Below are 23,254 nucleotides of genomic sequence, written 5' to 3'. Positions count from 1 at the left end.
ACATCAGTTATAAATAAATCTTTAATAAAAATAAATTTAAGACAAAATAAAAATATTTTTTAAAGAGAACAAATTTTAATTTGAAAGAGAAAAAGAAATACTTTGTAAAATATTACCCAAACCACATCAACCCAGCCTTCTGGATTAATAAATCCAAATGATGTCAACCTATATTCTTTCTAATTTGATAGAATATTACAGAAACAGAAATTCTAAATTCAAGCAAAATTTCCACATAATGTAGTTCTTTATTTGAGCTCAGTGGTATAAGTTATCTGCAAGATGTGTTTAACTGATGTTTGAAACTTATTCATAGGTCAGCCCACCAGAAGAGAATATAAATAGTAATAAGTTAAAATAAAATTGTCTTTTATACTTATATTAAGTCCTACTAAAAATAAGCAGTGTAAACAGGTGTCAATAAAAAGAGTTTTTTTTATAAAAAGGTTTTATTTTCCCTTTAGACAATCAATTTGGGGGGCAGGAGAGAAAAATGTAACATTTGGAAGTAACTATTATATCAAATTTCCTTAAATTAGGAAACAAGCATGTCACCAAAAACTAAGCCACATGCAAAATTCTTGGGTTACTAGGAAATCCTTTCAGATTGGAATCTGGCAAAGAGAGTTAAGGCTAATAGAGGAAACTGTCTGAATTAGGAAAGAGAAGAAAAGCCTTTCAAATTCACCACGTCAACATTTTTCAAAAGAAAAGCTATCTTGCTACTTTCAAATGCATTTGGTGATGGGAAGTGCTTTCATACCTTTGGATAATTCAGGTGGGAAAAGTCTATGAAGAAAATCGGTAACGGTTAAGATTAAAGAAGGAATTGTGGGAATTTAAGAGAATAAATGCTTTACCATCACTTCAGGAGCCTCCACTTACAGACAATGTGCATTAACACATGAACATAATTTTTAGGCTGAGGCTAATTGTGCAATTACTACAGTGGAACGCTACACTTGATAAGAAACCTTATCATATTTTTAAAAATCACTTTCTCTCTGCTTATATTGTTGCACTTCATTATCATGATGGCCATGTGAAATAAGTTCATTTAGCTCCTTTCTCGGATGAGGGGGTAGAGAGGCTATGAGAGGTCCAAATCTACCTGACTTGTTTGTGCAAATGAAAGCTCCATCACCAGTCATTTGAGTGCTATCCCATTACAGGCCAAAGAGGACATTTCAGAAAAGCCGCATAACAGAAAACTCACCTTCAGTGCACGAACTTCTCATTTTTGGCTTACCTGGTTTCGTCAATGTACACAGATTCAAGCACTGTGGCTGCATATTCCAAATTCTTCTTAAGATCTACAACCGAAGCCTCGCCTCTCTCTAATTGTTTGACCAGAGACCTTAACCTAGGAGGAAAAAAAGACACAACTAAATTAGAATAGAGGAAACAGAATAATTTTACAGTTAGAGACACATTTTATAGCCATATAATATTTTTATTTATTCCAATTTACCTGAAAGGAAAATACAAATCTAATCATGTAGCTGACCAGTATTTCTCAAAGGAAAAGTTATAAAATAAATACATACATTTTTGCCATTGTGAAGCAAGAACAAAAATGTTCTCATCCATCAGGCACTGACCACCTCTGACTTTCCAGCTGCCTTTTTGTCTTTCTAGGTGTTCCCTAAATTAGCAATGATTTTCCTGCTTCTCTAATTTCAATTTTTTGGTTCTAACTGGATGTAGTAAAACAAGAGCAGCACCAACATCACCAAATACCACTTGATATTCTGCTGTGTTAAAGATTATACTATGTTCACCAGCACCCAGCCTGCATAGCAACCTCATGGTCAATGGGTGTACCAAGACAGTGAAGAGATTTAGAGCACCAAAATACCCGTAGAGGGTTACATAAGGAATACATGAAGATAAACTATTTTACTCAACAGGAGGAATTCCACTAGGGGCAGATAAATGCCCCAGCTTTAAGGGGGGAAAAAAGAGAGAGAGAAAGGCTGGTTGATAAACCAACGTACTGAAGACAAGATCTTCCCCTCTACTAATCAAGTGTTCCAGACAGTATAAGAAAAATGATAAAATATGCTCTTATTTAGATCAACATTATCCCCACAGAAAAGGAGTTAGTATATATGAGACCAATGAAATGACAACAGATGATCAAAATTCAGTAACGGAAAACACTGTAAATATCACAGATGTGGAGGTTGGACAACTCTTCAGGCTGTTTGACAATCAACAATTAAAAAAACAGAAACTTTGAGGACAACCTTGGGTTTGAGCCCCACATCACAACATATTAGCTACACATTACCAGGCAAGTTATTTAATTTCTCTGAGTGTCAGCTAAGAAATGGAAATCCCATGATGAAATTTTCTGAGTTGTTATAAAGATTAAATCAAATTGATATTAATATATTCACATCAACCATGTCATTTTTTCTAGCTTTATTTAATATATTTAACATTTCACATTGTGTAAGTATAAGGTATACCACATGGTGATTTAATACATGTATATATTGCAAAATGATTACCACAATAAGGTTAGTTAACATATCCATCATCTCATACAATTATAACTTTTCTCGTGTCAAGAACATTCAAGACTCACTTTTAGCAATTTTCAAGTATACAATACTTGAAACTAATACTTGCTAACTCTAATCACCATGCTATAATCACAAAAACACATTAGATCCCCAGAATTTATTCATGTTAAAACTATTAAGTCTATACTCCTTGATCAACATCTGCCCATTTCCTGGTTGTTTTTGTAAAAGCAATTGTTACCATTATTGTCATGATTGTGATTCAATGACCTTGATCATCATAGGCAACCAGATGGGAAGGATTCTAGCAATATATTTAAGATTAGTATCAAGTCTCATCTCCCAACGCTATTTCAACTTTCCAGACTTCAAAATATCCTCGAAATTTGCCATCATAAGAGAGAATGGCTGACTTCTTGGCAAGGTGTAAACTAACTCCCTTCAGATCTACATGAAAATAATCAGCAACAAAGATTGGAATCTGAACGATGTAAAATATAGAAGAAATTAGATTGAGGGTGGTCACTACCTGACTTGTGAATCTCCAACATGTGACAGGGATATAGACAAAGGAAAGCAGCAGAGGCCTCTGTGGCCCTGGAAGAGAGGATCAGCCCTGTGGCTCCCATTAGCAGCACTAGGAAGTGTTCTGGGCTTCAGGGGCAGCAGGACAGGGAGTTGGCATGGAAGGGCTTTCCAGTCACTCACACGGAGTGGACAGCCAGTCTGCCAAAGAATGGGGAGATTGTAGCTATGAGCCCTGAGAGCTATTCCAAATAAGGACTGGAAGCTCTAGCAAAACACATTCCTGGCTAAGTTTGCCTCTAATTTTGACTCTCACCTCCAGGGGCCCAACTACCCCCAAGCTGTCTGGACTCTCAACTGACAAAGTAAAATGAGGGTAAATTAAGGAATTTTTAAAAATTTTTCTCCCTTCATTTGGGGCTTGAAAATTCTACCAAGGAACTGACATGAATCTCTAATAGGACCTATGTCAGTTCTCAAAACCTTACTGAAAGGAAAATGACAAAAAGTAAAAAATGATTAGGTAAAATATAAGACTAACAGAAATAAGAACCAGATGATCCGGTCTACGTGTAATAGGGCTCCCACAAGAAATAAACAAAAGCAGCTTCAATCAAATAAGTTTTCTTAGACGGAAGAAAAACCAGATGAAAAGGGATCAGATAAAATCAGGGATGAAAAAAAACATTAAAATATCCAACGTATACTGTTGAAATTTTTTATTTCAAAGAACAGTGAAAAGAACTTGAAAATCTTAGAAAATAATATATATGACTTACAGGTAACATAAATGTAAGCTGGTCATAGAATTCTATCATGGCAAATACCAGAAAGCCAGTAATACCATTTTTTGAGAATAATGTGATGTAATTGAAGATATCTATGCCCATACCCAAATTAAGTAGAATTGCCAACAAATATATTCTCAAGTGTGGACAAGTTCAAAATTTCATCATTAATATGAGTCATCATTAATATGATTTTCCAATCATGATTTTCCAAAAAACGGAAACAAAAAACAAAAAACACTGGGATAGTGATCTTTCAAGGATGGGAGTAGATTCCTGGGTCTCCCATTAGACGGATTGTGGATTGATGACCTAGATTTAACTAAGCCAGTCTTTAAAAAATTGACAAGGAATTCCAAAGATTTTTAAAAACTGGCAGATGAAATATAATGCTAATTATGCAAGGTCAAGTAAATATGAAAATGACTGACACTTCTTTTCCTAAGAGAAGTTCCTGTTCCTAGTACAAGGGCTTCCTACATTTATGAAATAAAAACCAATTATAATTAGTCAAAAACAACTGAAATTATCAAGAACATCATATAGAGAATGACTTTGAATCCACAATTATTAACGATTCCCACTCCTGGGAAAGCCTGATATCAGGGCAATCAAGTTTGGAAGAGCTGGGGGATCCCTGGGCGGCTCAGCAGTTCAGTGCCTGCTTCAGTGTGATCCTGGAGTCCCGGGATCGAGTCCCACGTCGAGCTCCCTGCGTGGAGCCTGCTTCTCCCTCTGCCTCTCTCTCTCTGTCTGCGTTTATCATGAATAAATAAATAAAATAAATAAAAAGCCATCAAAGTCAAGTCTTAAAAAAAAAAAGTCTGGAAGAGCTTCCTATCATCTTGGGACCCAGCAGCCAGGGCCCTAGGCCAAAGCAGAAGTGAGGCACCCAGCAAAAGCATTACCCTGAATCCCACTCAACAGTTCAGATCAGAGCACTGAAAATCATCTCCCCCTGGAAAGTCCCAGGCTCGGTGCCACAAACAGCAGAAAGTCAAGAGTGTGGGGCTCCATCCTCACGTAGTCACCAGTGGTGCCAGACAGACACTGGCCACAGTCACATTTATGTATCTGGTGTAAAGGTCTGCCCTGACATAAAGTTGTAAACAGAAGCAAACCCATAACCTAGCGGCTTCAACAAACCCAGAGAAGAAATAAGACAGAATAAAGGACCTTTACGATGCATGAGAAGCACTAAAAATTCATGTCTGCTCCCGTTTCTCTAGCTTATGAGATGAGCAAAAGATTCTATCAACACCCTGGTAGACATAAAGGAAACCTGGAACACACCCAGTGCATTTATGGAGAACACCCAGCTGAGATTCATTCGCCTTGCTTTATTCATAGAACAACTAAACAGAAAAAAATATACATGTCAACAAAAAGATTCAGCATTAACAAGAGCAGAGAATATAGCACTCAAAATGCAGTGAAAGAATCATTTTTGAAAATTAAATCTCCTGGGGCACCCGGGTGGCTCAGTGTTTGAGCGTCTACCTTTGGCTCAGGGCATGATCTGGGGTCCTGGAACCGAGCTGCATTGGGTTCCCCCTGAGGAGCCTGCTTCTCCCTCTGCCAATGTCTCTGCCTCTCTCTCTGTGTCTCTCATGAATAAATAAATAAACACATCTTTAAAAAAAAAAAAAGAAAAAATTTACTAGTGGCAACAGAAGTAAATTTTAGGGAACATCTACTTTGTGTTCAATAAAATTCAAGAAAACATGGATTTGTGAAACAAAGTGAAAGCTGAAATCATATTGTAATAAAAAGCAAATACACTGAGACAGGAAAAGAAATTAAAAAGAAACAATACATGACAACAGAAAGACTATAGGAACTTTAAAAAAAATTAATAAATGATAACCAATTTTTGAGACACCCAGCTCCTATAACCCATCAGATATAAGCAAGAGCTGTCCCTGTCCACATAACTGCCGGCTTTATGCTTTATGGAACTGCCACACAAGCCCTGGAAAATTCCAGATGTCCTTATTTTCAAGTATTGCTGAGCATTAAGATAGCGTTCAAGTGGGTGTTCCTCCATTGGCCTCTCAGTCCACCCTCTTCTTTATCCTTTCTGGAATGTGATGCCCTGTCCTTCCCTACCTACCACTTACCTCGGTGAAACAGCTGCTTCATGAATGGAAGAGTTTCAAATGAGCTCTTTCACCACTCCACCAGTTAGTTTCAAAAATTAAAAAATCTCCGGAAGTTTCTGGGAATAAGGAGGCATCCTTCCCTATTTTCTATCATAGTAAAGGTGTTCCCTAGATCTGAATCCATCTTAAGAAGGGTGGTCTGAAAATAGCCATGTTATAGAGTATCTCATAGTCATGTTATAAAGTATTTTTGCTAACCTTGGAGAAGACTAGCTAAGGCAGGAAGGCTCAGATGTTTCCTCTGGCCTCCTCGTGAAATCTGTGTGGATATTTTTCCACATGAATTCATTTCACCTAAAAGCCCATGTCCCCAAGGACAGATCCCCTGGTGAGCTTCATTCCGTATAACTAGCTATTTAATACTATTCATAAGGATTTTTCGTTCAGGAATCTAAAGGAAGGGAAGGAGGTAGGAAAGGAGGAAGGAAGTTGAGGGAGGGAAATAACTACAATAACAATAATAAAGTTTCCCTTCTGAGTGAATGCTCATAGTTTCCAGCACTTCATCTATTTCTGCCACCGTGGCTGCCAGATAATAGTTCCAATATAGAAGTGCAACACCATTTAAGGAATAGCTCATGCTTTCAAAATTTGGCAACACGTCTTTCTGTTATGATAGTGTATAATTTCATTGTGGATAAGCCACGGCAGCTTTACGTGAGTCCTCCATTTCTCCACAGAAACTCTGTTTTCTACAGGTTCCCAGCTACAAGGCATATGATGAAATGCCGTGTTACCTCAGTTTTCTGTCCCTCAAGCCCAGAGCAAGTGCTGGATGCTGAGTTAGCTTGAGACCATGCCATTATTTGAAATGCATAAAAGCGTCAGAAGACAGGAACTAAGTAAGGAAAGGCCCAACACCATATTTTGGAATTTGAAAGGCTATTGGAGTAGAAAAGAGAAGGTCTTTTTTTTTCCCCCACAAAGACAATTTCTAGGATCACTGAGGTTGACTTTTTCTTTAAGTAGGCTCCACATCCAGCATGGAGCCCAATGCCGGGCTTGAACTCACAATCCTGAGATTGAGACCTAAGATGAAATCAAGAGTTGGACACATAACTTACTGAGCTACCTGATACCCCAGGTACCCCAGGAAGTAACTTTTGACTCAACTTCATAACCCAGAAAATTGTCCTACAATGGACAAGGCACTATTCTCCACCCAAGTGAGGTCCCAGAAACCCTCTACTACCATGCCTTGGAAGCATACAATTTTGTTGAGCTTTAGACACTACTACAATGAAATCATCATAAAAGCCTCCTGAGCAAAAATAAACTGCAATAAAAAGCCAGGAAACATGTTTTCTTATATCTGTCCTTTCTGCTCAAGGTTATTCCCTCTGAGGATGGATGAGCAGCTCCTAAAATGCCAGTATGGCCAACCATGGCTGTTATTTCTGACAGGCTTTGTTTAGTTTGAACAAAATGTAAAAGGGAACTGGATCTTTTAAAACACTTCCCGTACATGTCCCAGTGAATCATGAGTCCTACAAACTCTTTTGAATAAAAAACTCAACATTTCAGTTCATCACATCCGTGTATTTGTAAGGCAAAGGCATTTCTGTGTACTTTTCACACACCTGTTTCCTCCATGTCACTCCCATCCCCCGCCACTTACCTAAATGCCATAGAAAGTAAACTAAAACAATTCCTCCATATGGGATACTCTAAGTGACCTTCAGGCTTATACTTCATGTCATCTAGCAATGCCATCTGAGTATTTTTCTGGTGATTTGTTTGTTTTTATACTTAAGATGGTTGCACTTAAAACACTCATTCAACATTTACTGGGTGCTTGCTGTGTGCAGGCACTGTGACAGGCTCTAATAATCCAAAGAGAGAAAATGCAGTGCTTTCTCTTAATTAGGGAAGATGGACAACTAATCGGCACCTACCATGAGGCACAGCAAGCATGATGGCAGAGGGGACAAGGGTGTTAAGAAAGAAGAGGATAGAGGAATGTACAAAACACAAGGTCCTCCCCTGAGGAGGTGATATCAGAGCCACTGGAGGCCAGAGAGGCATCAGCCAGGCAAGCTAGTTGGGACTAAAAAAATGGCAAACTTTGGACTGAGGAAGCAGCCGGAAGACTGTGATCCATTCAGGGAATTCCACTGGTAGCTGGAGCTTAGGGCTATGTGAAGAGACAAAACTTTAGAAGGCAGAAAGAAACCAGACTCTGGTGGGCTTATCGTGTCAAGCTGAAAAAATTTAATTTTCTCCTAGAGATAATGAGGATCCCCTGGGGAATTTTTAAATGAGGTGGAGGAGTAGTATGAGAAGATCTGCATTTTAAAAGATCAATCTAGCAGCAGAGTAGAGGACTGCAGGTACTTACTAACTTACTAAGTAGGAAAATTCTATCCATTTTTGTTGTAATTAGGCTTGTCTTTTAGCCTGAACAGTGCAGTATGAATATAATCTCTCATGTGACAGCACATGTTAGGGTGTTGCATGAGTTTGGTAGTAGTATGGATTGTTGGTTTTAATAAGTTCTTAGGCATGTGGTTTACTAATTTAGTGATCTCCAAACCGAAAGCAAGAACATGAATAAAATGATGACTGGCAAGAATAGCCTTGTTATGTAACTTTTACCTTTTGTTTATCTGATAAATAAAAGAGAATTTTGCTTTTATGGGTCCCAATTACACATGCTTAGGGAGATGACCAAATATATTTAAATAGATTATCGGGTTCTAATCACTCTTTCACTTAACAACAACAACAACAAAAACAAAACAAAAAAAATACCCAGGTGACTAGATGCATATCTGTATGTTATATACCTCACTATATAAGTTATTAACTAGTAAAAAGACAATAAGCTTATAAAAGGCTTTAAATAACATCATTAACAAAATTGACCTAATTGAACATGTATTGAACATTACACTCGGTTGCACATTACAACATTCTCTTCAAGTACAAATGTAACAGTTATCAAAACTAACCATATGTCAGGTCATAGCAAAAATCTCAACAAATTTCAAATAACTGAAATCAGATAATGCTCTTTAACAACAGTGGAACTGATCTTGAAATCAATAACAAAAAAGTGATTTAAAATATTCTAAGTGTGTGAAAGTTTAGGAATATACCTCTAAATAACCATGGGTCAAAGGTTAAATGAGAAAATAATTCTAAATGTTAACGAAAATATGATACCTCAAAACATATGGCATGCAGGTAAAGCAGTGCTAAGAGGGAAATATATAGACAACTAAATATCAGAAAAGGAGAAAATCTGAAAACAAGTGATTTCATTATACATCTCAAGAAATTAGAATAGTTAACCCAAAAAAGTAAACTATATCAAAAAATACACATAGTAAATAAAACTTCATTAAATAGAAAACAAACTTATACTTAAGAAAATCAATTAAGCCAAGATAATAACTAAAAATAATGAAGCCAAAAGCTAAGTTGGATAAAACTTTATTGAATATTCAATAATTTAAATAATTGAAAAGCTTAATGAAGTGGATGGATTAGTCAAGGCTGATCAAGACAAAAAAAAAGGCATAAATAACCTAAGATCAAGAATAAAAGACAGAATATTACTACAGATCCTACAGACATTTTAAAAAGCACTAAAAAATATCATAAATACTTTTGTGCAGATAGGTACATTAAAAGTTTAGATGAAACTTTAAAATTGAATGAAAACTTATCAAAACTGACATAAAAAAGATACACTATAAATATTTCTGTATCTATTGGAGAAATTAAATCCATAGTGTAATATTTCACCACCAGGAAAACTGCAGTGCTAAATCACTTTATCAGTGAATTCATCTAAACCATTCAAAGAGGAAATAACACAATCTTCCAGAGAAAAGCAAAAGAGGAAACATTTTCCAACTCACATCCTTGCTTCCAAGACCAGACGAGAACATTATAAGAAAAGAATTACAAACCAGTCTCTCACAAACATAGATGCAAAAATCCTAAACAAAATTTTAGCAAATTCAATCCAGAGATAAATAAAATGGAAAGCAAACACTAAGCACACTTTGCAAGAATGCAAGGTTGCTTAATATTTTAAATCACTGAATAAGTATTGTTCATCATTTTAACAGGAATGAAAGAGAAAAATCATGCAGTCTTCATAATAGATTTAGAAAAAAGTGTTTGAGGAAATACCTATTCATGACAAATATCTCTGTAAAGCAAAAGTGAATTTCCTAAATCTGATACCGGGTCTTTAAAATAAAAATGCTGCAGCAAACATCATCATACATAATACTGAAATACAGTAAGCTTTCCTGTTGAGCTACCTAATATGGGGACATGTATTACCACTACTTCCCTTCAAGCCTATATGGGAAGTTCTCACTAGCTCAAGAAGGAAATGAGAAGAAATCAAAGGTATACAGACTGGAAAGGAAAAAATAAAACTGTTACTACAGATGAAATCATACACAGGATATCTAAAATAATTTGCAAATAAAGTAATACAATTCAAAGGTGAAGTTAGCAAGGTCACTGGATAAATAGCAATAAATCATTAGAAAACAGTACTACCTATAAAAGCATCAAAATAAAAAGTATCCAGAAATAAACCTTATAAAACACAAAAAAGAACTCTGTATAGAAAAAGTGTAAGGTATTATTAAGAGATATCTAAATGGCCTAAATAAATTCAAGAATAATCCATTTTCATAAATTTAAAATGCAGTATTTAAGAAACATGAATTCTGCCTAAATTCACTTATAGACTTCATGTACTCCCAAACAAATTCTCCACAGGTCATTTGGTGGAAACTGACAGGCTGATTCTAAAATTCATTTGGAAATGCAACCAAATATACCCAATATGGTTTTGAATAAAAAAGAACAAAGCTGAAGAACTTATACTCCCAAATACCAAGACTTATTATAAAGCATTGAATTCCGGGCCTGTGTTCCTCAACCACCTCGCCATCCCAGCCTTCTCCTCTCAACATCCAGCTGGTGTGTGTAAGGATGTACACCTGTCCTTTTATATTAATACAAGCACAACATAAGTAGGCAAGGGAATCTGCCACAAGAATAATTAAAACAGCTAAATATAAATTGCTTTTGAATTATCATATTCTACCTGTGATTGTTCTCGTCCATCGGCATGGGCCCAATCTTTAGATGCCCACTCAAAGGTATCACTACAGACTCTCTTAGTTGCTGTGGGTGTTCTGATGAATATCTGCATTCATTGTTTTCCTGAAGCTCCATCATGAGACATACCTGCACATTCGGTCTTCTTCTACGGTCTGTTCTATAAAGTAAATCCACAAAGCATGCCAGCTCACCAACTATCAACACTAGACAGAAAGCGCTGGTCAGCCCAAGAGAAGCCTTACGTCTTTATGGTATTCCAGGAGTTATTATGACCCACGGGTCAAGTTTCAATTCATTTTGAGTTGACAATTTTGACTGTGTTCCTGTGGAGTTCTTGTAGTAGTAAAATAACGCAGTGATTTAGAAAGGGGCCCCCTCTAGTCATTCACGGTCTTACAGAGAAATAGTTCTTAAAAACCAGTTTGTCCTTCACTTGTTTTTACTGTCACTCAACTCGCACATTCTGTTAAAAGGAGATAATGCAAAAAAAAAAAAAAGTGCAAGATGCACAATTATGCTAGGAAAATCTTTATTCCTGAAGGGAAACACCGCCTCCCTAAACAGAGCTTATGAGGAAAGGATGCTGATGTAAGAATACACTTTATTGGCCAGTTTTCTTCAGGAAAAAGGAATACAATGAATGAAAAAGAAAACCCAGAGCATCATTCAGAATTCACCAGAGGCATCATTCAGAATTCACCACAGGCCATGCTGGGTACTGTGCAGGGGGAAGGAGGTGAAATCCCGCCAAGCTCCCAAAAGGTAAGTTCCAGAAGCCATTTTTCATTTGCAGCTATTCATGTGCAAAGAATCACCATCACTTCTCTCTGCGGATAAACATGCCACTTCAAAAACATCTGTTTCGATAGACCAAAGAAATGAGAAAGACTAAAAACATCTTTGAATGGTGGTAATGAGAAAAGGAAGATGAGCAGAAATAAGAGGAAAGTCTGCAGGAAGATTTAGGCAGGTTGAAACCATGCATAGCCAAGTTTCTCTACATCTTAAGAGTCAACTGAGCCCCATGGCCTCCTCGTTTCCCTTCCTTAAATTCAATTCCTTATTCAGTTTGAATTTCATTGTGTTGGAATGATTATCCAAAGAAGCTAAAACTCACTCACCCAGCAAAATCACAGAAACTCTACCATACTAGAAACATAGTATATTTTAATAAGATAATCCAAGATTACCTTTTCCTCCCACTTTTGGTTTTCTTTTCTTCTAACAACAGAAATAAATAAAATTAATTCATGGATAAAAACCTACAAAGAATGGCTAACAAGATGCTAATGAGTTAGCACAGCTCCCTTCCTTAAGATTAATTCCAGAAGAATTGTAGAAATAAAAAAAAAGGGACGCCTGGGTGGCTCAGTTTTGAGTGTCTGCCTTCAGCTCCCGTGTGATCCCGGGGGTCCCAAATCGAGTCCTGCATCGGGCTCCCCACAGGGAGCCAATTTCTCCCTCTGCCTATGTCTCTGCCTCTCTCTGTGTGTCTCTCACAAATAAATAAATAAAATCTTTAAAAAATAAACAACAACAAAAAACAAACATGCACAAAAGAAATTAAAAAACCAAAATTCAAAGAAAACCATGACTCATTCCCAAAGTGACTCAGGGGTGCTTTGCATGAGGAAAGAGCAGTGTGTCTCCTTGGGCTGGGACAGGAGACAGCCCCAAAGGCCCCGGGGAGGAAATGATAGGCCAGAAAGTGTTATAGTCTGCAACTGACCCCTCCCTTCCACTGCCTCCGAATCCACAGTGGCCACCCCCATAACTCTGGTGACTCAGAACACTAAAGGTCAAGAGATTTGAGAGAGTTCAATCAGGGTTGTTTGCCACATCTTGTGGCTCCACTAGGTTCACCACAGGCTCCAAGATGGCCACAGAAGGAAAAAGAATGTGGAAGGACACTTGTGAGAGGGTTTTATGAACCAGGCTGGAATTGGAACTCATCACCACTGGTCACTTTCCATTGTTCAGAATCCAGTCGCATGGCCACACCTTTCCAAGAGAGAAGCTGGAAGATGTAGTCTGGCTGTGTGCCCTGCAGGGTGAGGGAGCTGGGTGGCTGGAGAGCCAGTCAACCTCAGCCACAGCTAGAAAACAGTGTTTTTTCCTTTTAACTCTTATCTTTCTACTTTGTTGAGAGGATCACATGGGATACTGTATATTAAAGTGGCTTACTAAAGTTATAATCCTACTAAACTGAGAAACATAATCATGCTGATTATGAGATAACATCCCAAACTTTCTGATAAAAGTGAGATCGCTCTCAAGGAAATTATCCTGAGTGAGAAAAGGCAATCCCAAAGGTTACATACTATAGGATTCCATCTGTATCACGTTCTTGATTTCTCAGTTTATGTTTATTATTTCACAGGATTGTGAAATGAAGGACAGATTAGTGGTTGCCAGGAGTGGAAGGGGGAAGAGAGCTGGACAAAGATGGGAGCATAAAAGAGAGCCTGTAATGATGATACTATTCTGGATCCTGAGTGTAATAAAGATACACAGACCCATGTGTGTTGTATAGAACTAAACAGATGTGCACACACATGCACACACACAAGTACAATAAAACTGGGGGATCTGAGGAAAACAAGCAGATTGTGCTCATGTCAATATCCTGGTTGTACTGCAGTTTTACAAGATTTTCCCATGGGGGAACTGCTAAACAGTACATGGGAATCTCTCCACATTATTTCTCATAATAATCTGAATCTATCTCAAAAGAGAAAGTTTAATTTAGAAAAAGGGACACAGCCCTCCAGCTCAATGGAATATTGATAATAATAGACTAGATTTACATTTTCCTTAGCCTTGGCTGGTCTTACTGGGGTCTCTCTGTTCAAGTGGCCTGTTCAGTATCTACCTCCTAGATCCTTCTGCTTGGTTTCAGCAGAGGAAGAGAGTAATGTTTACAGGTGAGCTGTTAACTGTCTGATGGCCTTGGAGAAGATCCAACAAGGGCTTACAACAAGTGATGTTCAGAGCATGGTAAGAACCAGGGAAAGACTCAAAGCTATTTCTTGCTGGAAGATTCTCAGGATCAGCTGAAGAAACGGAGATACTAGCGGATGGTTGGCACACTAATAAGACGAGGAAGAAGAACCCCAGCGACTTTCCTGAAGGGTCCAGATTCCACCTTTCCTGGCCAGGATCCCTGCGGAGCTCTAAGGTGTGAGGCACCTTCCCTCCTAGCATTTGTGCTCCACCTTTCCAGCTCATCTTCAGAAGTCTGTTTCATTTTAAGGGTAATTTCACTAAGGCAGGCTGACCAGGAAGGTCTGTGAAGAAGGAAATTCAGAGTTAGGCATGAGGCTGATGGAGTGAAGGTAAGTAGGCAGGGGTGTGAAAGAACCTGTCATGGTGATTGTGTTGTATTGTACAGTCATTTCCAATCAAACAGGAAACCAATTTGCATGTTATTAACATTTGAAGTTTGTTTTCCACATAATTACCATTCAATTTCCTGCCAACCATAAATCATTCTGTAATGGCTTTGGGGTGGGAGGGGGCAGGTAGGCATCTGGACCTGTAGTGCATTATCATTCATTGTCGGTCTGCTCTAGCACATTCTAATCCCTGAATGTGTCAAAAGCCACAAGTTTCTCATTCTTTTACTATATATTAATAGAAAAAAGAGTTGAGGAGACTTTTTACTCAGGTGTTATAATCTCCCTCACCAGCATTACCTCCCCGGCTTTGTACTCAAGGCCTGAGATTTGTTGTTATACTTTTTCTTCTATTAGAAGTGTGCCCCCACCTTCTCTGTGGTTAGAAACACAAGCTTGCTATAGGTCAGGTAGCTAAGCAAAGTAAATGCTAATACAGGACAAAACTCCCCAAATTATTTAGGAACACAGGTCATCTCCTGTTAGCTGTTTTCTGTAAGAATTTATAAGGAGAGTTGATTTACAAAGGAATTAGCAGTAATCATAGCAAGTAGTGATGGGTCAATATGGATAAAGCACTCTGCTTACTCCAGATAGAATATTCCTCAGCATTCATGATGGTAATTTTTACCGTTTAAAAATACTGTCCAGTGCTTTGGATTCCTCCCCTCATGAGCAGTGTGAGCCTCGATGGCACCAGGACTCTCTTGTTTCACATTCTGAAAACCTTCTAAAACTCTGTACATACTCAGTAAGATTTTTTTTAATGGCATTTGAAGTTCTGTGACATTGTTACATGTTTTATTATTGAATGTGTAAAGAAGAACTTTCAAAAAAAAAAAAGAAGAAGAAGAACTTTCTTTGTTGAGCTTCAGACTAGGGCCTGAGACTAGAAAGAGGAGGAAAGAGTTCCGTTCAATGATTCTCTGTCAAAGGAAACAGAGACACAAGGGAATCACAAAATGTTCAACCCTCGATCCTGACTTTGGAAGAGTACATGAGATCTGTCAAGTCTTGAGAAGCAGTGGTGCAGTCACAACTACACTATCGAGGGTTTCTGGAGAGGAGTTGTCCTTTCTCCCAACGGTCTGCAAACCTGCACAACTGGGGCTCATTAATCTCCCTGACATGGATAGAGCAGCAGAGGGGACACCTGCTCTGTCCACAGGACGACAGGCCAGCCAGACCTGATTACAGGTCTCCCTGCAGAACCTGAGAAGTGGCTGAGCTTGGTCCATCCAGTGCTAGTGTGAACAACGAACAACAGGAGCATCTCTACTACAGTTGGGGACGGGCCTTCAAAATTGATAGTCACACATATGGCTCAGTGACCTGTCACTTCCATGTGTCCTTGGGTCCCGGGCTATCTACTCTCAATTGCTATGGACCTTCTGCCTTTTTTCTCCAAGCCCTTGCATTCTCGCATTTCCCTCCACAAAGATGCCATCAAATTGGAACTGAAAAGCTAAAACCTGTGGCCCAACTGACCTTCTGCTTTATACTTCCCTCACCTAAAACCCTAGTTCGCCCTCATGCAGGAAATTCTTCCACCCAAATTCATTGGTATATAACAAAAAAGACTATGTTGTGTTTTCATCTCCCCTCCCCACCCCCACCAACTGCTGCCAACAGCCATTCCCACCACAAGTCCCCAGGAGGTGGTGGAAAGAAGAGTCTAGGACATGGGTAGTGTGCTAGTCCAAAATCTTGCAGCGGGAGGTTGTTGGATGGGTCAAGGGAACACCGAGAGCTGAGTACTCTAGACTTTGGTGGGCTCAGCAAGGCATTACTCCTGAAGTGACTCCCAGGCCATTCTCACACCAACCCAGCACAGTGACATCACAATACAAGCAGCTACTGTATGATAGTTAGACAGAGGGAGCCCACAGTTCAGATCACTCAAGTCTCCCCTGGCTCTTGGGTGGGAAGGAGGAAGGTGTGAGAGATCCCCAGTGCCCTGCATAAGGCCATGGGACAGCTGATAGAGCTGGCTGGTGGGAGTACCAAGAGTGCTATCATGGTTGAGGGCCACAGGAACCAAGTGGGCGTTACAGCCAGACCTCAACAGGACAACAGTGCCACAGGAGTGGAGTAGGGCTAAAATGGTGGGGAGAAATACAGATGTTAGCTAAAGATGTCACTAAGACTTGCAGTGACCAAGTGGACAAGAGAAATGAGAGGTGCCAGAGAACAATGCAACAACATAAGGCCCCATGCTGTCTTGGGAGAGCAATAGGGAGAGAAATACAGTTATCTGATTAAAATATTTTTAAACATGAGTTACCTAAAAGGACCATTTAAATTATTAGATTGGGTGGAGTTTCATAACTTATATTATAGTTCCTCTCTTTCCACCTTTACCAAATTCTTTCTCTCTCTCTCTCTCACACACACACACACAGGCACACACACACACACACCCATTACAGACCCAGACCCAGTAGAATAGAGAGCTTATGAAGAAGATCAGATCATACATAGGAAGCAAAGAAGCCACAGGTTCCCTGCACATCTTGAGTATGCTGGGAATAAATGATTGCCCTTCCACACTCACAGCGCTGAGCAGCTCCTCAGAGGCAGGCAGGGCACATGAGAAACAGACAGATAAAGAAAAGAAAGAAAAGAAAAGAAAAGAAAAGAAAAGGAGAGGAGAGGAGAGGAGAGGAGAGGAGAGGAGAGGAGAGGAGAGGAGAGGAGAGGAGAGGAGAGGAGAAGAGAGAGAAGAGAAGAGAAGAGAAGAGAAGAGAAGAGAAGAGAAGAGAAGAGAAGAGAAGAGAAGAGAAGAGAAGAGAAGAGAATGAAGAGAGGAGAGGAGAGGAGAGGAGAGGAGAGGAGAGGAGAGGAGAGGAGAGGAGAGGAGAGGAAGAAAAGAAAGAAAAGAAAAAAGAAAAGAAAAGAAAACAGACTGATGCAGTATCCCTGGGTGGCTCAGAGTGGTTTAGCACCACCTTCAGCCCAGGGCGTGATCCTGGAGTCCTGGGATCAAGTCCTGCATCAGGTTCCCTGCATGGAGCCTGCTCCTCCCTCTGCCTTTGTCTCTGCCTCTCTCTCTCTCTCTCTCTCTCTCTTTTTTCTCTCTCTCTCATGAATGGATAAATAAAATATTTAAAAGAGAAAGAAAGAAACGGACAGATGCAGTGCATGCCAGGTCCCAAGGCTCTCACACCTGGCATGGGAGGTAAATGCAAAACCACCATAATCTTCTTTGGCAAATCCCGTGACAGAGCTATAACCAAATATTCTTGGGGCACATGGAAGAGGGAAATTACTCCTGGTAGAGGTAGGACAAGGTTCCACAGGTGTAGACATGCAAGCGAGATTCAACAGATCAATTTAACAAGTATTTCACGTGTCCTTATATATACCTGCAACTGTGCTGGGCCCATGCATCTTGAGGGTACAGTCTGGTAGGGACAGCAGGCATGAAGAGATAAATTCTATAAAACACATTAAGTCCTAAAATAGAGTGTTTTAGGCATTATGGGAAAATCAAAAGTTCACTGGACCCTCTATCTCCTGCTTAGGCGAAAAGAGCACGTTAAAATAGATATTACAAGAAGAGGTCAGGGGAAGAGAAGGAGGAAGGGGAGGAATGTGAGATAATTTCCAAGTGACTTCCTGAATTTCTTCCCCTCAGATTTGGGAATACAATACCTTTGGTCCCACTTGGAAAGATAGTAACTCTGAGTCCAGTATACTGTTTATGTCTCCCTAGGGCATAAACAGCACATCTGCCAACCAGTAGCCCTGCTACCCTTCCAGAGAAGGCAGAAGAATAATAAACATAAACTGAGAGGAAGGGGGAGGCCAGCAAGGACAGTACTGCCCACTTAAGATGACGTCCTATGGGTGGCCGTGGACACGGTCTCAAAGAGATAAAGAAATGGGAAAGAAAAAGTTAGGAAATTTTTTTTGAAAATTTCTTCTACTCCAAAATGTCATCTGTAAGAGGAGAAGGGACTTCAAAATGACAGGGCATGAGTAAGTATGGCAGTTCTTGTTATTTTCATTTTTCTGTCCTATCTGAGTCTCAGGAGTAAAGGGCAGATGTGGGACAGGACCATCCCTACTTTGGAAAGTGACTCTCTGTTGGTAATTTCAAACAGGTTACAAATCTATCTATCCCTGGGGCAAAGCTATGGGGCCATTTCACAGAGATGAATGCAAAGGCAGAAAGATGTTAAATATCTATTAGGGATTCCCTCCAAAAGGCTGTTTGGGTGCCAAGATGAGCTGAGATGTCCAGATGCCAGGTGAGCGGATATCTGGGCACCACTGCTGTACTGAGGCTTCTGCAGGGAGGTGGGAGATGTCTGCTCCTAGACCCCAGGGAGGGTTGGGGGAAGCTGGACCTGCACACAGAATGGACAAAAGTGGGGAAGGCTGGAGAAGATGGATCACCCAACTACCAGAAAGTCTTCTTTTTCTTAGAGACAACTTACCAGCTCTTGTGATCCACTTGGTAAGGATTTTTTCCTATCACTGTAGTCTAAGAATGAGAGCAGCTAACTGGACCTTACTAAACATGTTGTCCAGAGTGCTTGCCTTCACATTTTTGTGGGTTTTTGCCTTCATGACAGTTAGTCAACAGGCAGTGATAATGAGATATGCAGGGACAAAAGAGTTTTGAAGAAATGATAGCAATAGTACTATTATAGGAAGAGTAAGATTGATCATCGTATTGAGATTATCCTAAATTGATTCTAGTGCAATGATCCCCAAAGCCTACCCTGAATTCTAATTTCCTGGGAGCTTTTAAAAATACAGAAACCCAGGCCAGATTTTAGACCGAAGTATGAAATGACAAAATCATGCTGATAATTCTGACCTTGCAGGGTGGTAGTAACACTTTCAGACAAACAATGTGAATAATTAAACAGCCTTGTGAAAGGCTGTGAGGTCTGAATCATCTTGACCAGTGCTTTCTAAACTGCATTCCATAGAACACTTGGCCCACAGGATGTTAACAGGCATTGCTCACAAGAAGCCTTCAGGATGGAAATGTTGTGAAAATCCTGCTTAAAAAATGTTAGGAAGACTTTGTTTCATCTCTATCTTCTCAAATCTTTTTCCCTGGATGCAACACCCATGTGACTCTCTGAGGTAAGGCTATTGTGTAAAGTATGTTCCCACTAAATTTGACAAAGGTTTGTGCTTTTCTTTTAAATCCCTCAGAGCAGGAAGGTTCTATTGTATGGGATTTGGGGATCACTACTCTGCAGTCACCCTGCTCTGCCTCGTTAGATGAGCTGGTTACATTTTTTGCAGACAAGGGATCCAGCAAACTGGGGATGAAATAACAATTATAAGACAAGACAGTTTCCCTCCTTTTTATGCACTTAAATTTTCTATTATATATCGAGAGAAAAAAAAGATAAAGATGCAAAAATCATGCAAGATTATGCATTCGTGGAAACATGAACCACAACATGTGACTGTCCCTGAAACCAGTTTCTATTTTAAGAACATGTCATCTACTCTTTTCTAGTTTATATTATCGCATGATTTTTTTTAAGATTATTTATTTATTTATTCATGAGATACACAAAGAGAGAGGCAGAGATGTAGGCAGAAACATAGGCAGAGGGAGACATAGGCTCCCCATGGGGAGCCCGAAGTGGGGCTCAATCCAAGAACCCTGGGATCACGACCTGAGCCAAAGGCAGAGGCTGAACCACTGAGCCATCCAGGTGCCCCAATATTATCACATGATTAACCAAAGTTTTCATAAGTTACTCAGATATTTTTTTTAATTTTTATTTATTTATGATAGTCACACACAGAGAGAGAGAGAGAGAGAGAGAGAGGCAGAGACATAGGCAGAGGGAGAAGCAGGCTCCATGCACCGGGAGCCCGACGTGGGATTCGATCCCGGGTCTCCAGGATCGCGCCCTGGGCCAAAGGCAGGCGCTAAACTGCTGCGCCACCCAGGGATCCCAGTTACTCAGATATTTTGATGTAGTTTGATGACCTCAGCAATGATAGAAGAATAATTGAAAAAATTATTTCCCTTTGTCCCTTCTGACTTTTCTCTAGTATTTTTTCTTTTTCTCCCTGGCCACTCCCTGATGACCAGCTACCATAATTTATAAGGACAAAGGGGCGTATCGTTATGACTGCCAATTCTCAAGTGGACTATACTATTCCACATTTAGAAAATTGTCCCTGAATTAAACACAGAATCACCACAACCTGTCTATTCTCCCTCATTCACATGCTTTGTGTTAGAAGAATTTCTTCAAAACCTCGAATAACCTGACCTGCATTAATATTTTTACTTCTTTCTTTTCCAGTAGTCAGAAAACCAATGATAAGTTGTTTACCCACCAGAGAACATTTTCAACACAAACTAGTAATTTTCCTTGGGTTTTATTTAAATTTTTCCTAACATTCTTCCAAATAACTCACGGTTTGTTTTGTTTTACTATGTGTTTGCGATAACACGTGTACAAATGTGAGATAAAAACAAAGTTTTCCTTAGTTTATGTTCTTTAAAAAAATAACAGAGAAGACTCCAAATGAAATAAGTATTTCAAAGATGATAAACACGCTTGTCATTGGCATTCCCTATATAGTACCCCACTAGACTTCCTTATATTTCACACAAACCTTTGCTTTATTTGCATTTCAAAAAGAGTAAAACTGGTCATTGCAAAAAACTTATAAAATACCCATTAGAAATGAAGAGAAAATAAAAGTCACATCAAATTGTTCTACCTAGGGCAGCCCGAGTGGCTCAGTGGTTTAGTGCCGCCTTCAACCCAGGGTGTGACAGGACTCCAGTGAGTCCCGGGATCGAGTCCCACGTTGGGCTCCCTGCATGGAGCCTGCTTCTCCCTCTGCCTGTGTCTCTGCCTCTCTCTCTCTCAATCTGTGTCTCTCATGAATAAATAAATAAAAATCTTTAAAAAATTGTTCTATCTTAGAGATAATAATTAATATTTTATCATATATCCATAGATTTTTTAAGTGATGATTTTTTTTATCTTCTCTACACAAATTATTTGATAGAATGCTTTTATACGTAATATGATATAAATCTCTTCCCACATTACAAATGTTTTTCTTCAACATAATTTTAACAATAACACAGTTTGTCACTAAATATATACCTTAATTTGTACAACCACTCTATTAATGAAGGACATTCAGGTTGTTTTTAATTTTTGCTAATATGAAATATATTTAAATGAAATTATTATGGCTGTATTTTTATGCACTTCTTTTTATTAGGATAAAATGTAAAAGTCCAATATCAGTATTAAAGGAAAAGAATATTTCGAAACTTTTTTACGCTTATCACTAAACTCTCCATAAAAAATGTATAACAATCTTCTTATTCACCAGCAGAACACGAGATTGCCTACTTCTCCAGATTTTCACAAATACCTGGTAAGACTGTTTGAAAGGCAATGGAAGTACATTTGCATAGATATATGTTTTATCTCATTTTTTTATTCCTTGGATTTTCAATGGAAATTTTAGAAAGGGAGAAAATAAAGAACTTGATATAAGATTATCATCTTTGACTGGAATGGCTCCCCTTCAGCCCAATTAGATTTTAACTGAAGGAAGTTATTTATGTTTCTAATATAAAACAGTAAAGAAGTCATGTTCGATCCTCCGGGCTTCTCTGCCTAGCAACTCAAAAGCTTTCCATCATTTATGCAGTCTAGCCTCTTGCCAGAGTGCCCTTAGCATAGCACTGCTCGTGGTTCCAGTCTTTACCAAGAGCATGGATGTCCCATTTATACCAATCAGTCCTGACTGTAGATAAAAAGCATCAAAAAGTGGCAACCAATATTGCAAGTCTCAGAAGATCCCTAAATGCCCAGTTATTAACAGAAGTATTTTTAAAAATTACAGATTTTATGTATTATGTGAGAAAGGTATTGGGACCAAGAGACGAAAAAGAGGTTGAAAGAATAAAGTCAAGAAAGAAAGGGGGGCAGGCAAAGAAAGATGGATTCAGGGGAGGAAGGAGTGATGAAAAAAATGTATAAACCTGTAGAAACGAGCATTCCTGTATTTCGCTCCACAAGTGACAGGAAGCAGATTAATCTGTTACCTATTTCATTTTGCCCAAAGGTTTCCATTAGACTAAACTTGATTCTTGAATGTGTACAACATTACTATCTCATCCTCAGGCAGTGATTCTCAAGCAGGGGCAATTTTGTTGACCACAGGAAATTTAGTAATGTCTGGAAACATTCTTATAGCAAGAGAGTGTTACTAGCATCTAGTGTATTAGTGGCCAAGAATGCTGCTAATCAATGTACAGGACAGCCTGCCACAACAAAGGGTTATTTGACTTGATATGTGAGTAACACCAAGAAGCCTTGCTCCAAAGAAAACTAAAGTTTTGTTATCTGTTCTTATTGGAGAAATGCCATTGGCTTTCTGTCTCTTCAACTAAAAAAAAAAAAAAAAAAAAAAAAGGCAATAAAAAATAAGCACAACAAAAAATCTCTAACAGACCCTAGATACTCTCTATTTAATTGATTTTCTTGTTTATTCTATTTTTAACAGCTTTATTGGTGTATAACTAATCTACAAAAACCTATACATATTTAATGTGAATAATTTGATGAGTTTGGACAGATAACACTTATGATACTATCACCACATCAAGGTAACAGATCCAACACCTCGCAGAGTTTTCTTTGCTTTGTTTCTTTTTTATGTGTTAAGTGGTAAGAGCATGTAACATGAGATCTACCCTCCTAACAGATTTTGAAGTGTACATTACCAAATTA

The 23,254-nt window shown here is 38.8% G+C and overlaps 1 protein-coding gene and 1 long non-coding RNA gene across 13 annotated transcripts in view; one reads left to right on the top strand and one right to left on the bottom strand.

The window, feature by feature from the left end:
* The window catches only part of PDE1C (phosphodiesterase 1C), a 491,380-nt gene that overhangs the window by 101,283 nt on the left and 366,843 nt on the right, over nucleotides 1–23,254 (bottom strand). For 7 of the 12 annotated variants that reach the window (XM_072783564.1, XM_072783562.1, XM_072783563.1 and 4 more), the window contains one exon: nucleotides 1,250–1,363. In XM_072783564.1, coding sequence (XP_072639665.1) covers nucleotides 1,250–1,363 — 114 coding nt within the window. Of the gene's footprint in view, nucleotides 1–1,249; nucleotides 1,364–1,547; nucleotides 2,095–3,060; nucleotides 3,259–23,254 lie in introns of those variants that run through there. The other 5 variants (XM_072783571.1, XM_072783567.1, XM_072783570.1 and 2 more) reach the window with 3 other exon arrangements.
* LOC140609458 (uncharacterized) lies at nucleotides 17,385–22,117 on the top strand. Its single transcript, XR_012011285.1, has 4 exons — nucleotides 17,385–17,676; nucleotides 18,214–18,479; nucleotides 19,442–19,601; nucleotides 21,849–22,117. It is a non-coding gene; the product is annotated as an uncharacterized lncRNA (long non-coding RNA).

This window comes from Canis lupus, chromosome 18 (assembly GCF_048164855.1).
Source record: "Canis lupus baileyi chromosome 18, mCanLup2.hap1, whole genome shotgun sequence".
Lineage (NCBI taxonomy): Eukaryota > Metazoa > Chordata > Mammalia > Carnivora > Canidae > Canis > Canis lupus.
Note: the sequence above shows the minus strand (reverse complement) of the source record. Positions and strands in the feature narration are given on the sequence as shown.